Source organism: Pogonomyrmex barbatus, unplaced genomic scaffold (assembly GCF_055798465.1).
Source record: "Pogonomyrmex barbatus isolate J1 unplaced genomic scaffold, ASM5579846v1 scaffold17, whole genome shotgun sequence".
Classification (NCBI taxonomy): domain Eukaryota; kingdom Metazoa; phylum Arthropoda; class Insecta; order Hymenoptera; family Formicidae; genus Pogonomyrmex; species Pogonomyrmex barbatus.
Window position 1 is genome coordinate 5,962,753 of NW_028297113.1, and position 17,553 is coordinate 5,980,305.

The 17,553-nt window shown below is 29.1% G+C and overlaps 2 protein-coding genes across 3 annotated transcripts; both read right to left on the reverse strand.

Moving 5' to 3' along the window:
- Nucleotides 1-2,134: 2,134 nt before the first annotated feature.
- Nucleotides 2,135-10,043, reverse strand: LOC105432096 (putative fatty acyl-CoA reductase CG5065). Of its 2 annotated transcripts, none has more exons than XM_011646724.3 (7): nt 9,244-10,043; nt 8,084-8,279; nt 4,911-5,150; nt 4,031-4,295; nt 3,424-3,726; nt 3,133-3,340; nt 2,135-3,058 (listed from the first exon to the last, which is right to left on the reverse strand). In XM_011646724.3, the coding sequence occupies exons 2-7, from the start codon at nt 8,270-8,272 to the stop codon at nt 2,758-2,760; spliced, it is 1,506 nt and encodes a 501-aa protein (XP_011645026.2). In that variant the 5' UTR covers nt 8,273-8,279; nt 9,244-10,043; the 3' UTR covers nt 2,135-2,757. The 2 variants fall into 2 exon arrangements, with proteins under 2 accessions (XP_011645026.2, XP_011645024.2); XM_011646722.3 differs by having other exon boundaries at nt 9,122-10,043.
- Nucleotides 10,044-13,042: 2,999 nt separating this feature from the next.
- On the reverse strand, nt 13,043-16,516 carry LOC105432095 (putative fatty acyl-CoA reductase CG8306). The gene is made up of 7 exons (XM_011646721.3): nt 16,025-16,516; nt 15,699-15,950; nt 15,211-15,460; nt 14,941-15,133; nt 14,604-14,843; nt 14,266-14,523; nt 13,043-14,176 (listed from the first exon to the last, which is right to left on the reverse strand). Exons 1-7 carry the CDS (start codon nt 16,214-16,216, stop codon nt 14,038-14,040), a joined length of 1,524 nt encoding a protein of 507 aa, XP_011645023.3. The 5' UTR covers nt 16,217-16,516; the 3' UTR covers nt 13,043-14,037.
- Nucleotides 16,517-17,553: the final 1,037 nt, after the last annotated feature.

Below are 17,553 nucleotides of genomic sequence, written 5' to 3' on the forward strand. Positions count from 1 at the left end.
AAATGGCGTTAATTAGAGTCCGCAATATAGAGTGTATGTTAAAGTATTCGGCATTCTTCTTTCGGAGGCGATTTTCTTCCTCAGAGGTTTTCAAAAGTCGATTTGACACGTGTGCGAATCACTTTCCTACCATTAACGTACGTCAGCGGCCGTATACACACTCACGCGAGGAATCGGAAACGTGACCGATATCCATTTCCATCAATGTCCATTTAATTTTAATCTCGGCTTAATTGACTCCTCTCACCTCTTTCTAACTCTTGGAATTAAAAAGAGGTGAAAAGTAAGATCGGATTAAAACTAACATATCCACGATAGAAACGGACACGGAGTAAGGCTGATGTCCGTTTCCACCAATGCAGATTAACTGGAATCTCGGTTCAATTATTTTATTTTTTATTTCTACGGATTAAAAAAGGGGCTAAACTGAACCGGTATTCAAATTAATCTACATCGGTAGAAGTGTAGACTTGTATGTTACGACCGATCGGGACTTATCGGTCCCGGAATCGCTGATAACACTTGCTCGCACACTTACCGCGAGAAGAAACGGTCGACGGACGAATGCGATGTGAGTCGGCGGCTGGAACTGTCTTAGGCCTCAAGTCTCGCTCGGCCTCGAATTCGACCATTTGAAATTGATCTAATAATGATATACCCGAATAATTACGTGTAAAGTGTAAGATTTTTTTTTTTAATGCTTGTTTCAACTCGAAGAACTCACTTCTAATAGCTTCAATTCATTTCTAATAGCTTTTTATTTTACGTATATGTGTGCACACGCGCATATGTTTTGCATATTTTTGCAAACATTTTAGAAACTTATTATTTAGGAATAGGCTGAAAGATAAATCATTATATTTGATGTTATTTACTCGAGATATCTATTTTTTGAAATATTTAACAGAGAAAGTATTTGATTGAGTCATAGGTTCATTAAGTCTATATATTGATTATGATTTATTTCAAGTTTTACAATCGATTTTATTTATAATTAGAAATATAAAAAATTTTTAAATATTGTGTTAGAGTCGTTATTTTAAATTTTGTGTTAGAGTCGAAAAAGTAAATCTAAATTTTTTTAATGAATCAGAGAATTACTCAGCTGATTAGATCTTGCATATCTAATAATTTTCTTTTTTATTGAATTCAAATTATTAAATATATAATTATAAAATTTTTAATTTGCTTCACTGATTTATTCGATAAAATTAAATATTCTAGTTTATACTTAAACAAATAATAGTTGTAATAAAGTTTCTATTTACTTTATTTATCATTTATTTATCATTTATTTATCATTCATTTATTCTCTCTTTACTTATCTTTAAAGAAAAGAAAGAAAAAGACGAAGTCACACAGAGAATTACTTTAAAAAAATATTCTGTTTCTGTGCTTTATTTAATATTTTATTTCACTTGAAAAGCTAAAAATTGTTAATTATATATAATTTTAATATTATTAATATTATATACTATATTAAAAATAAAAGCAAAAGAGAAATACAAAGTGTCTAATAAGCAATGAGATTACATAGCTAAAATATAAAATAATATGAGTACGATATAGTATAATATAGTACGATAAAATAATATGTTATTATATAATTAATGTAATATAAAGTTACTTCTTATTAAATTCATAAAACAATTATTATTTGTTGATTGATGTAATTTATGTTATTATTGATATGATAATGCGCGCGTGTATCCACGTGTTAAGGCACATATTTTTCTTCAATATTTATTTTAACTTGGAGAAAGTATGTGATTAAGCCATATGGTTCGTTAAGCTTTTATTACCGGTTTTATTTGTTTTATCTTGATTGAATAACTGCGTAATTTTTATTTGTTTACAAATTAATTATTAATTAATTATTAATTAGTTAATTGATTAATAATTGGGTAATGATAATAGGTAATGATAATAATGATATTAATAAAAAGTAAATAATCTCAACTTATTAAAGATTATTAAAGATTACAACTGAAATGTAAAATATTGTGAAGATTTTTTTATTACTTTTAATAGCCTTTGTTTTATGTATACGTGTGCGCACGCGCATATTTGTTTTGCATATTTTTGCAAACATTTTAGAAACTTATTATTTAGGTATAGGCTGAAAGATAAATCATTATATTTGATGTTATTTATTCGAGATATCTATTTTTTGAAATATTTAACAGAATAGCTGTAGATATAATAAAATGCAAATTAAATAATTATTCAAATCGATATCAAAATATGTTTAGTCTCTATAATTTTTTTATTATGATATTTCGTGCGATTATATTTGATATTACATTATTATTAATTATTATTAATGTTAACCTTTCTTATAATATAATAACATTTTATAAATGTTGGCACATTTCTTAACTGAAATCATACATGAATTATATCGTCGATGTAGTCTTGTTATTTATACATTATTAACATAAGATAATATCAATTGAATATAGACGTGCAAAAGGAAACTTTATAAAATTAGTTTTTGTATTAATAAAAATAATATTTACAACATCACATTTTAGAAAAATAATGTTATTCTGTAATGTTGACTGAAAAATAAGGTATTTTCCGTTTACGATACACGATAATTTTTAATTAATTCTATTTTATGCATATTATATATGTTTGATAACACTTTGCAATGATCATTGAAAAATCTAAAAATCTTGACTTCTCTTTGCACAGTAATGTTCAATTGTATATCAAATGTTGTCGACTTATTTAAGCAAGTTTTATACCCTACAATTATTCAGTCGATTCGACTAGCATCGCTATAATGGGTTTAGCAGAGATCATCCAGGTATACAGTATCCAAATAAGGAAACTCCCAAATATTATTTTAAGCAGATAATCGGCGAAATATAAGTACATGAAGATTCGTCTTGCTCTTGGTAGCGTCGAAGGATCATCCTTTAAGCAATATTGTCTCGCACCCAAGATGTACGCCAACAAATACTCGTTCCAACGCAGGAGCTTCGTGTCCATAAAAAATATTTCTTTATCAGAGGGACACAAACGGTCTTGCAAATTGCGCAGATTGTCGTTACTACAATTAAAGGGACATTTTACAGCGAAATATAATATTGATATATGCGTATTTAAATAAATTTAAAGTCTCACCAAAAGATCCACTGTTTCATGGTGTAATACTGAAGTAATTCCAACCCAGAGTTTACTCTACTTTGTACTCGCACCAAGAAGGGCTTATTTCCGGTAACAATAAGAAGTATATCCAACAGATAGGCGGGTATAGTGTGAAAGAACATGACGGCGAACCAATGTAAAACTTTGGAGGAAGTCATTCTCCCACCGGGATACCAAAGCGGTTCTAAAACAAATATTACGTCGGATATTTTTCACATTTTTTTTCCGCAATGTTTTTTTTTATAAATTTGGTGACGTGTTTCTTACGCGAGAAAGGGTTCGCGAATACGTGCTTCTTCCCCATCTCCAAGGCATCACCCCAGGAAATCGGATTTTCCTGATTCGCTGTGTCATTTAAAAATATTGGCTCCGTGGAACTCTCCGTTCCGACTTGCCAGGCCAGAGCGATTGTCGCGTTTACGGCCATGTCGCAAGGCACCACATCCGTTAAATAATCTGCGTTGCAGAGCATGGATCGTATGACCCCCTTACCTGCGCCGATCATTAACCCAGTTGGACCATTCATATTGTCCACCCAACCAGGGACAGGCTCTTTGTAAGACGCGCCAACTGAAATCGAAATCGGACAATCGTCAACATTTTGTTTGGAAGTATAATTGAAACTTAGACGAGTCCCTAAAAAAATATATTGAAAGACTAAATCTTTTAATATTTTTCTTCCCGAAAGTAAAAATTGAAACCGAATTTTAAAATAGTTTCTTAAAGATGAAAATTTATGCGTAAAAAGATAACTTATCTTCGTATATTTTTCAGAATCAGTGTGGAATCAGTTTTTCCTCAATTCAATTTTATTAACGATGACAAATTACTCTGGCAAAGATCGAGAAGGCATTTGAAAGAAGAAAATTCTTACCTATTGATGGTCGTATGATTCCTACGGGTAGACCGCATCTCGACACGAAATCTTCGCTGAGTGCCTTGCTGTAGGCGTACGTGTTCGGTTGCTTGCCCAATAATTGCAATCTGATTGCCCCTAAGGCTTCATCTGTCATTGTGTTAACCATGCGAATGACATTTTCTGATGAGACGTCGGTTTGATAAGCGCGTTCTTCCAATATCGATTCGCCACATTGACAAAAAGATGTCGAAATGTGAATAAATGACTCGAGTAGAGGCATCTGAAAGATAATCGGGCTGTTTTCTAATTTGCACTTTTGTATCATCAGGTAAAATTTTTCTCTTTAATATTGCATGAAGTTTGCATTGAAGTTTCAATTTTAATCATTTGATCAATGTCACCGAATTATTTTAATATTTAATTCTTGATACGAGTCAACTCGCAAACTGGCAAATTTTTTCCTTCAGCAAAATTGCATCCAAGTAGTAACTTTTAAAGCAATTGGAACTGACAAATGAGCGCTTTAAATTTTTTATCAATTAAGAGTCAGGTGTGCTATTATCATGTATGGAAATTTTTAAACGCTGATTCATTGGCTTGAAATCGACAGCGATTTCAAGCCAATGAATCAGCGTTTTAAAAATTATACATGAATGTATTTAGCACGCTTGACTATTAATTGATGCAAAACTGGCGCTTATTTGCTAGTTTTAACTGCTTTAATTGAAAAATAATTACTTGCAATTTTCGGAAGAATACTTATTTTTTTCTGACATAATCACACATTCCGTACGCACGAGTTCTAAGACGTATGAAAAAATTGCAAAAATAATTGTAAAAATAAAATTGTAAAATTATATATATATTTAGATCTAAATTAATGAAAATTTCTCACCTGTTTCGCTAATGTCACGACGTTTATGGTACCCATGGTGTTTATTTTGACGGCGGTTTTCAGTGACAGGTCGAACCTGACATTAGCAGCCATGTGAAAGACGACGGAAACATTGTTGACGAGACGTTCCTTATCCGCGACAGATAAAGAGAGTTCCTCGATGGTTGTATCGCCGATTATGACAACAAGTTTCTTAAGTCGCTGCGGGTATTGTTCTCTGAGAATTCTAAATGGCTCTTGCTGCAAATGCAATTTCCATTCAATGAATGATCTAATTTCATCTCTTTAAGACGATTTAAATAATTCACAATTGCTAATCAGCGCAATGACGTTATCGAATTGGAGTGGGTTTCTCACTTTTGTTCAATTTATTATTAACACTAAAGAGAGAAGAAGCGGTTATTTTCTATTTTTTTTTTTAAATTAATTTCGTTCTCTAGTTATAAATGGGATTCAAAAATTTTCTGATTTTGATATTCTATCAGAGAAAAGAGAATAATTGAAAATAATGAAAAGTTAGAAAATTCGAAAATTATACCTTTAATAAATAAAAAAAAGATGTACAACTCAGAAAAAACAATTAGAAATGATCGCTCGGTATTTTTTAAATGCGTCCGTGCGTTATTGTTCCAAGTATTTGATGATTCGTGTCATTGTTTATATTTTCACTTTCTAACATAAGCATTCGAAGCGGATTAGAAGGAAATGTCAGAAACGTTTATCGGTTTTGCGCGCGCACATGCATGATTCAAGGATACGACTTCTTACCAAACTCTCTTCTCTTTACACTTCGATGATAGTCTCTCGAAAGATTGAGAAAGATGATGAAATAATTTGAAAATTTCTGACGGTATGATCGATGTCAAGGTGATTTACGATGATTCATTTCGGTCTACTAGATATTGACTACATAATACAATCACGCATTGTTCGTTCCCAATTTCCGCTACATACTATATTTCGTTCGATTAATTTTAGTTCGATTTTGATTTGAACCGAGTTTACTCAATGTAATTCAAATTTATTCACTTGATATCTCAATAAAAGTCTAGGGACGTTCTAAAATTTTTTGTTATGCTCTTTGCAAACGACGCGTAGGAAAATGTAATAGGGGCAGGAGAAAGACCAGTGAGTTCGCATATTGCACGCGGCGTTAAAAAGTTGACGTTTACGTCGCTGTACAATAAAATTCCCTGATTACCACACGTAAGCCAGTAACATAAATGCCTCTCGTTATTGTCCGTAATGAGCAGGTCCATTAAAGTTTTAGAGAAGCGATTGCGTTCGACGTTGCGGCGGTCACGCCGAGGGGGAGGTGTCGCAATGTTTTAGGTTCGCCTTTAGCGAATCGTCATTAAAAAGTCGATAAATAGCTTACGAAAGCTACAATGTGCGAAGAGAGGCATTAGAATTATAATAAATCTCTTTCGCGGGAATAATCGCGGTGATGTGATCGGGAAAGGTGCATTGCGTGTCGCAACGTTGCTTCATCATCGGTCGAAGCTATTTTAACGACAGTGGCACCGAAGAGATCGCAATGCAACCTGTTCTATTACCCATCTAGACGCATATATTTGCGTCGAGACGTTTTCACTTATGCCGATAATTGTCCCTTTCTCTCCCCTGACTACGGCGCCATACAAATAAGTTGTGTTGATATGCACGCGTGCACTTACGTAAGGAAACACTGCAAATCTCGGACTTTTTTTTTTTTTTTTTTTTTTTTCGGGGTAGCATTTATATAATATTTGTATGAAAGACCATCTCTCAAATTATCCTCCATTAAATTTCTCGTTAAAGACACGCCGAGGTACCGAGGAGAATACCTATTGTGTACAATGCCGACATTTGGAATGTGATAAACGTATATTAATATGTAAACTAACTTGCGCATCTGTAGTCTGTGGTAAAAATAAACTTTAAATCATCATATCTCAATAATGTTTGGCCCGAATTTTGATAGACTTGAATGACTTAGCAAAAGTTTGAATTATATAATGAAAGCATATTTATTTTTACCTTACATTCTGACGAAGATATTACGTAAAAAAGCAAATTTCGAATTGAATTTTGAATTTTGAATTCTATTTTAAAAATTTGAACTTTTTTTTTATCGCGTTACATTAATATGCCCAAATATAGCTTTTTTTGAGATTATTAATTTTAATTAATATTGCATTATCCTGAATAAAATATCTTATTTTACAATGTATGCTATATTATTATCTTAAATAAAAATATATTTTTATTCATTTGTAAGTAAATATATATGAAATTAATAAGTTCGGAAAATTAAACTTTTAATATTTTGATTTTTTTATAAAAACCAAATGTATTTTTTTAAATTTTAATATTTCTTGTTTAAAATTCTTTGCTCAATTATGATATAGTGCAATAATTCTTTTTATAACATATTTTTTAATAAATTTATAATAGCGAAAATAATGAGGTAAAAAAGTAAAATAATAAATAAAATATCAATATTATGAAATTATGAAAATTAGAAGAATGTTCGAATGTTATTATGATAGATATTAGATATTATTATCTTGATCACGCAAATGTAACTTTACTAAATGATAATATTTTTAATCATATTCAATAATCTAAATTTATTTCTTTTATGTTATAAATAGTGTAAATAAAAATAAAATATATTTCTTTTCTCTTTCTTCTCTCTTTTTAAACAACTTTTTTGCTATCATTATATAATTATATATCTCTAAGGCCCGGTTGCACCAATATTATTTGGGCTTTAAGCGAGACTTAATACACGTGACTTAATATACATGACACATATTATATATTAAATATCACTTAAAATTCAAAATAATCGTTAATGCAATCGAGCCTAAGCCTTATATGAAGTTATACATTAATTAAAACATTATTGGTATTATTACTATTGAGACTACTATTATTAAAACAAATTAATTACTTAGCAAGATTATGAATTATTTCAAATAATTAATATGAATTTATTCAATGTGTAATTAGAATGTCAATCAGATGTATCATAAATATTCATAATTATCGAATTTGTTTTTAATAATATTAACAATATTTATATTAAATTTTTAAAGTAATGTTATTTCTATTTTTTTAAATTTATTTTCTATCTTTTTTTATCTATTTTTATTTATTTTTTAGATAATTAAAATTGGATTTGTTACCTGTAATATCAGATGCAATCTTGTATGTGAATCAACGCCCTTTTTCTTCCTGATTATTAAAAAAATATCACCAATGTCGGGACAACTCAGTAATAATTTAGAAATTAGAACTTTTCCCATAAATCCGGTACCACCGGTAATAAGAATATTTTTATTAGCAAACCACTCGGGTATTGATTTTATAGTCATTTTTGTACTGGAAAATATAAGATATGTTGTTCAGAAGAGAAGTAAAGAATTTATAAAAATTTGTAATGATTTGTTTCTTTGTAATTCAAATCTAATATAATCCGTATTTCCTTTATTTCATAAAATGTTATTTTTATATTTATAACCATTGAAAAAAGTTTAAAGTTTGATAAAAACAATCTAAAAAAATTCTATTTTGTTGTAGAGAAAATTCAATTCAATATTAATATTTTAGCAATAATAATAATTTTTTTTTCTTCTTTATTGAGTATTCAGTCTTTCATTAGCAAAATTTTTATAAACGAAAGAATGATTGAATTCACACAAAGTTTAATACACAATGTATATCTTTTGCTTTGTTCACAATATTAATTATTCATGTATTAATGTAATCATTGTTATAAATAAAATATAAATAAAATTGTATATATATATATATAAATATATAATAAATAAAATAAATATAAATAAAAAGACAAAATTATAAGAAATGTAATTATTTCAGAAAAAGAAGAAATAAAATTTAAGGAAACAAATATGAAGTCACCTGCTTCGGGCCTCTCCAAGTTTTACTTCTCTTATTCTTACATATATCCATGTAAACACTTGAATAATAAAAATAAACTGCAACTTTCGAAACGTAACTTCATACTTGCCATTTTTATTTTTCCTTTTTCCTTTATACTACAATAATTACATTTTTTAATAATTTTATTTAATTATATATTAACTATTATATATATAATAGTTTTATATATATATATATATATATATATATATATAAACTATTAGCATACATATACATATACTACATATATTTATATTTAATTCATGATATTATTGGTATACCTAAAATTGCAATAGATTGCAAACAAAGCTTTTTCAAAGATTGCTTTTCAAATATTATAATTCAAACGTTCGAAATGGATACGTTCCGCGCACCCGACGTCCGGGAGAATGAGCGCACGCACTATTTAAACCAAATGGTCAAAAAGTCACTCGGAGGAATCTCCTTCCATATCGTCAGGACGTATTGAATGCAGGGATTGTCAGAACGTACTGAATGCAGATACGTCGTCGACGATGACTTTATCCCTGTTGCGGCTGACCGCACGGTTAGTTCCCGAGCCTTTCTTGACTTCGCCTTCGTCCAGTGCCAGTGTCCGGTGGGTGAAGGCTCGAGGGCGAGTTTTCAAGGTCTCCCCCAGGGATTCCCCCGCGGAGAGGGCATTCCATGCCGCGGCAGTGGAGGCCGACTGGAGCCGCTCACCTCGATCGTGTTTGCGCCGCGATTTTATTTTTTGCTCACGTACCAAATTTACATTTGCCGCCCGGTAATTCCACGGGATTCCACGGGATTCCACGGCGTATCATCCGTACGCGAACTCGTTACGCGCCGCCAAAGCGTAACGCCCGCATCACGGAGTCAAGCGATTTGAATTCGAGATATCGCCGACTCGTAAAAAAAGGCACTGAACCGGACTCGAGACTTTCCAACTACGAAGCGATCTCGGAAGCAACAGTTCAGAATCACCTCGCTCATTACAAAAAATATATTTCAGAAAAATCGAACTGCAACTGGGATCCAGAAGATAATATTTATATGTCCACATGATTAAACGATTTGAACGAACTTGAGAAATGGCCCAACTTTTCAAATTTACAGATCGGTATAGTGAACAGTGTCGGTTTATATATTGATGTCTTTCAAAAAAAGAACGATATGAGATAGAAAAGAAAAAAATGTTCAATTTATAGGAATTTTATATGAATGAAGAATTTTATATGAATGAAGTGAATTGATAAGTCAAAAACTTAGTTAAATCTCGAAGGGTTAAAGTTCATCATTGACGTCGCCAACGAGTTTTTGCGCATAAATTATAATCAAGCTTATAATTATATGCATTACCCATAATCTCTTTGACCGCTCTTCCGTCACTCACTTTCATAGCTCGACTGATTTTTATTGCTTAATCGATTTTTTTCTAACTTATTAGGTGACATTACATAGATTTCAGATTATCGTACATTTAAAAAGGATGATTCAAATTTTTTGTCTGCACTTATAAACATTTTTGATTTTTTACTTTATAAAGTTTCACGCTTTGGAACCTAATTTTCAGACACTATTCTAAACGGATGCAGAATTTTTATAAAAAAGCATTTTATAAAAAAAAAATAATAATAATAATTCAGTACATAACGCCAAACAATATCTCTCAATTAATATTTATGTCTAAGAAAGAATAAATTATATTTATATTATTTTATAAACTTCAACATCACAATTATAACCACAAGATTTTTATGATGTATCGCCGTGAATTTGACCTTGTAAAGATCTTCCTACATTCTTCAAAGATAAACTGACATAAAAATTTCCGTTAAATCATTATTTTTTTTTTAAACACAAGTTAATGAAACATGTATGGAAAAAAATTTTTGATTGTGCAACATTAATAAATAAGTATACAAATAGTTAATCTGTGAATCTTTTCTTCTAAGAAACACAAGGAATCTAATGATTACAGTTAATCGAAATTCCATTCCTGAAATTTCGGAACCATTTAATTAACCTGCGAATTGAAAAATATATTTTATAATATTAATAATATATATAAATTATTAATGTAATTGTGTTGTTTGTATTACGTTATTACATCAGCAATTTTTATATGTATTCTGTGAAAGACAAGGAAAAAGTTGTACTTTTTTTTATTTATGTATGCATATGTAATTGGAAATACGTTCTCGATGTTTCTCTTCAAGACGTGATGAATAAAAAGAATAAGAATTCCCTGCGGGCCTTTCTAAAAAATAAAATCATTAGTTTATTCCAGAAAATGATATTTAATGTGTAATTTATTACATACATTAAATATTGATACTTATAGATATTTATAAAAGTAATGATAACTCGGATTTCTGCGTAGATGAAGTTTTTTCAAGATTCTTAGATTACATACAAATTATTTATAAATTTTTGCGCTCATTAATTGTATATCTTTGAGATCGATATAACATAATGCAAAATAGAAGATTTAATATGATTAGCTTGTAAAATAGATAATATGAATAAAACTGAAATCTAAATTTTTGAGCTTGTTGATTTACGAATTATATATTAAAAATTAAAAATTTTGAATAGTAGATCTAATAACGATATGCGCGAATAATTACGTGTAAAGCGTAAGATTTTTTTTAATGCTTGTTTCAACTCAGAGAAAGTATTTGATTGAGTCATAGGTTCGTTAAGTCTATATTGATGCCAGTTGTGATTTCAATTTTACAATCGATTTTTTTATTTATAATTAGAAATATAAAAAATTCTTAAATATTAAATTTTGTGTTAGAGTTAAAAAAGTAAATCTAAATTTTTTAACGAATAGATCACAGAATGATCTACATTCAGCGAATTAGATCTTGGATATCTAATTTTCTTTTTTATTGAAATCAAATTATTAAATATATAATTATAAAATTATTAATCTGTCTCACTGATTTGTTCGATAAAATTAAAAATTTTAATTTATACATAAAAAAATAATAGACGTAATAAAGTTTCTATTTATTTTATTTAACGTTTATTTGTCGTTTATTCATCATTTACCTGTTATCTCTTTATTTATCTTTAAAGAAGAGGAGGAAAAAGATGAAATTACACAGAGAATTGCTTTAAAAAAATATTCTATTTCTGTGCTTTACTTAATATTTTATTTCACCTGAAAGCTAAAAATTGTTTATTATATATAATTTTAATATTATTAATATTATATACTATATTAAAAATAAAAACAAAAGAGAAATATAAAGTGTCTAATAAACAAAGAGATTACATAGCTTATATATAAAATAATATGATAGTATGATAAAATAATATGTTATTATATAATAAATGTAATATAAAATTACTTCTTATTAAATTCATAAAATAATTATTTTTCGATTGATGTAACTTAAGTTGCATTTAATAACAGAGTAATCGCTAATAAATATTAATGTTGTAATATATTCAGCTTCTCTATCGTCTATCTATTCTCTATCGTATTGATGTGTGCGCTAAGGGTGCAAATCATTTATGGATTTATGGATTTAAAAATTGTTAACATTTAAAATTAAAATTAAAACAAATCATTTATGGATTTAAAAATTGTTAACATTTATATTAAAATTAAAATTAATCCATGTCTCGAAAATAGAGGTAGTCTATAGTACAAGTACTATATATAATTATAATAAAAAATAAATATTTAAGTATTTAAATATTTAGTTTAGTTATTTTAATAAGTATTAAAATATTTAAATACTATATTTAATATAATTAATATAATAAATTAGTGTAAATTAGTGTAAATTAATATACTAAATTGATATAGTATTTAAATTTTGTTTTGTTAAACTTAATATTTGCAAATTATAGGCCGTAAAATCACAGGCTATTAAGTTCATACGTATACGACTCGACAATAGCAATAAAAAAGCATATTAAAAATTAAAATAGCATTTACTAAAATCCGTGAAAATTATAATTTTGATCAGAATGATATGTATATTTGAAGTTTTCTGTATAAACAATTGAAATCTTAGAATCACAGAAATTATAACTTGATTCAATTTCATAGAATGATATCGAATTATATATAACAGAATAATAAAATACTATCAATTATAAATTTATAGAATTTTTATTAACATATTTGTGTAATAAAATTGCAATATTGTGTAATAAATTGTAATAAAATGTCGTAAGGTTTTAATAATAATAGAGTATTTGAATATATCCATATTACCCTTTATATTAAACATCTATAAATTCAACAAAAGATATGTATAACATTGATACAATGAATAAATCTTAAGAAGACTAATGAAACTAAACTGCATATGATAATACTATGATATAAAAAAATTTGATCAAATGTGACAAAAGATGGAAAATACATAATGAAAAATTTGTAAAATATATTAAAATGGAAATGTCTTTCACTGTTTGCAATTGATAATCTGTCAAATATGTAAAAAATATATCGAAAATTTCCTTTTTATTTTGGTATCAATAAATAATTATATACTTAATTATGTCTAATCAGAAAAGCTGTTACAATTTCTATCTCGTTAGAAAATATTACCATTTTATGTATTTTGCAAAAATTTTTACGTTTTTTTACTTTTAATATCTATTCAAAATGGTGAATTAGCAATGCAGTGAATTAGCAAGAATGATAAATTGTAAACAAATGTTTAGTTAATTATTTTCAACTTGATTAAAAATTCATTAAAAAATATTCTAGATATTAATATTATAACTTTAAGTGTACAGGCATAAAGTGTCTTAGTTTTTATGGATCATTTAGCAAGCAAGATATGCGGCTGGAAGCAAGATAAGAGTCTAAGTATTACAATCATTTTGTTTATACACATACATGCAAATACATTAATGTTTCGTAATATTAATGTTTCAATCGTATTATCTATCTTTTTGACTGAAGCAGATATTAAGATATTTAAAAATATGTTAGCTTGCACTTTAATCATTAATATTTATATATTTATATATTTTAGATTATTCGATATAAGTTATAAAAATATCTCATGTTCTTATCGAACATATTTGTTTAATAAAAGAAGCAAATGTATCATGCATATTTGTATATAAAACATTCATTTTATATAAAAATATTCTACATCTGAATAATTAAGAAATTTGAATAAAAAAGTATGATAATTTATAGATTATTAGTACTCGAATGTAATATTGCTTACATTTACAACTGATCAAACAGTATGTAAGCTAATGGTACAACTAAACCAGTTTTCGTCCATGTTGTAGCAAATAAAATTTTAACCAACCACCAGATCAGACCTAAGAGAGCAGCTTGCAAACCCAAATGAGCAATCATAAGTCTGAAACATAAATTTATATCGATATCAATTAATAATCTTTAATATAAAAATATATATTAAAATATATATTTGTTATAAAATACACTTACATTTTATCCTTAGAACGTGCTTTCGGTAAAGATTTCGGAGATTCGTTACTAAGATACATTCTAACACCCTGTATTAAATCTACAAAATAGTCTTTCCAGACCAATGATCTAATATCTAACGTAAATAACTTTTGATCCTCGGGAGATAATGATTCATGTAACTGCAGCATACACAAATTATTAAATCTCCATTCTTGAAAAATAAATTTCTCAAGGCGACCCAACGACTTATTAACATTCGTATGTAAACGAACCAGACTGAAAAAAAGACGTAATTAATCCAAAAGAAATGTCAAGGCTATTTGATTTATACTCTTATATCAAATGTTAAATCTTACATCGGACGACCTCCACACAATCGAGTAATTGCATCCAAAATATACGCGGGAATGAAATGAACGAAGATAGCGGAGATTCTAAACAAAAAGAGTGACGGTACAAACTTCAAATATGGATACCAAACAGCGCTTCGTAATGGATACTTGTGTAGATAAGTGTTAATATTCTTTTCTACTAATTCCCACTGGAAAGTATTGCACGTGCTAGATGTGCAGTGGTACACCTTCAATTCCTTATTGCTGAAATAATAAATTATATCAGTGAGTTAAATATTATAAATAAATAAAAATGCATACAGTGTGTTTCCTATAAAAAAATTTTTTTGTTGAATATTACCTATCACGAACGACGTTATAACCAGCGACAATCAGACTGTTCACTACTATATCTACTGGAATGTAATCATAAACGAGATGTTTCGCAACTGGTAATCTTCTGACGACACCCTTACTAGCACCTAATATAAAACCCTGTGGTCCGTTTTTCGATATTGTCCATCCTGGAATCGGCTCCTTCCACGCTCCTATTACTAAATACATACAAAACGTTTTAAGTATCAATATAGAGAGGTTAATGACATGTAAACATTAGATAACAGAAACACACTCATCGAAGGACGCACGATAGTCGCTGGGAGTCCTCCATTCACTACTTCGTATTCGGCCAAATGTTTAGTGAATGTATATGGATTTGGATGATTTTTTAATATTTCTGGTGTTTTCGCATCCAAAGCATCAGTGTCCAGTGTCTCAACTAATTTGAGAATTGTATTTATATCTGCTGGTGGTGGATAAACTATTTCATCAACATTGTGTATCACTGAATTAACATATGCACTAGAGACATGGACTAATGCCTAAAACAACAAACATTGAAGGAAAAAATTTTAATATTGAGACTCATAAATTATATAAGAATCAAAAAGTTGAATTTTGACAAAATAAAAGTCTATTCTTTTTAGGTCAACTTCTACGATTTATTTTTTCTTTTTTTTTTTCATATTGGAAAAAAAAAAGAAATGATGAATGATTCAGATAAAATAGTAATAAGTTCAGATAAAAAAATAAGTCTTATCCTTCAGAATACTAATTTACCTTTAGGTCTTTGATCTCTTGACAGAGTTGAACAATTCTGCGAGTTCCCAGCAAGTTGACAATCGTCGTGGTTTTCAGGTCAGCTTCAAAGTCTAGCGTAGCAGCTGAATGGAAGACGATCTGAACTGTATTTATCAAAGTTGTTCGGTCCTGCGAAGACAGTCCCAGATTTTCCTCACCGACATCCCCGGCGATTGCAATCAGTTTCTTAAATTGATCAGTTTGCTTCTCCTCTCTCATTCTATTGAAAACCTGCATAGAAGAGGGTCGCGGTACAGGAAAGTTGCGCGAAGTAGGAAGAGGAAGAAGAAATCTGTGCCACTTACCGAATTTTTTGTCAACTCCTCTAATCTTTCCGCGATCTGCTTTCCTTTCTTCGGTCGCATCAGCAAGTAAATATTCTTGATGTCGGGGCAGCATCTCAGTAGCTTCTCTATCAGGCAGACGCCGACGAAGCCGGTACCGCCGGTGATGAATACGTTTTTGTCGTTGTAAAATTCTGCCACGCGCGATGCCATTGTTAACGGTTTCTCCGATTAACGTAATCGATCAATCTGCTTTGATAGGATCCGAGCAGCGGAAGCAGATGGTTAAAGCAGGTAGAAAAAAAGCTCAAAAACGCTCGAACGTGACGAACACGTAGCGACGTAGCGGAAAAATGCGCGTGACGTCGAACAGGACGAACGAGATAGATGTCGAGATAGAAGTCGATCATGCGTCGATGGATCATCCGCTTTACGCCGTGATGAATGACGCAATGGATACGTTCGAGCCGGCAAATCCAGCCAAGCCTGCTCGCCGAGCGGTCGCAGGCATTCTTACTTACGGACTCAACTCAGATCCAGAGGTAAGGGCCAATCGCATTCTATAGCTCGGCGAAAGAGCATTCTTCAGCTCAGCCGCGAACGTCCAATGGCTGAGCTCCGATATTTCCCTAATGGAAATAAAATTCTATAATATGTGACTGAAACTATACATATTTTTAATACTGACAAAGAATGTTGAAAGGCCAATCGCTAATGTCTTTGACCGATGCTACGCCACAAAACCTGCTCGATCTTCTGTGTATGAAGTGGAAATACCACATTGGAGAGAAAAACAAGAAATGATGCAAGAAGTCAATAAAAAAAGAAAAATAGACAGCAAATGTAACTGATCTATGTTTACTTTTATTCAATGTCTATCAATTTTAATTTATTAATTAAATTCTATTCAATTTTTATTAATTCTAGCTTATTAATTTTATTCTTTATTTTTCTTTAATTCTTAAATCTATTTTTATAATAACAATCTTAATTCTCGATTTAATTAATTTTTTTATTAATATTTTTTCTTAATATTTACGCTGAAAAAGTAATACAAATATTATTTGATAAGTTAATTGTCGATTAAATCGATCTTAAGAGATTTTAAAACAAACACTAATTAACTTATCAATACTTAATTCGATTGACAGAATTACAGAGTAAAATTTCTTTTAATTATATAATTATATAATTATAATTGCTTCTCTTTTATTCCATAGAACAAAGAAATAATTATTTTATTTATATGTTAATGAATATGTAATATAAAGAAAATAAGGTAAGAAAAATATAATATAAATTATAATCGTTGAGTTATAATTGTTAAGTTAATCGACGATCAATTCGATTAAACAACAGCAGCAAAATTATTGATTATATTTTATCATCCCTAATATAATTTTTTCCGTATATTAAACAATAAAATTAACAATTTTTTTCTAAATTGACAATACATATTAATCGAAATAATTATTTAAAATACAGCAATAATAAAAAGATGTTACGCCGATTAGATTTTATTATTATGATAGGAATCAAGATGAAATATT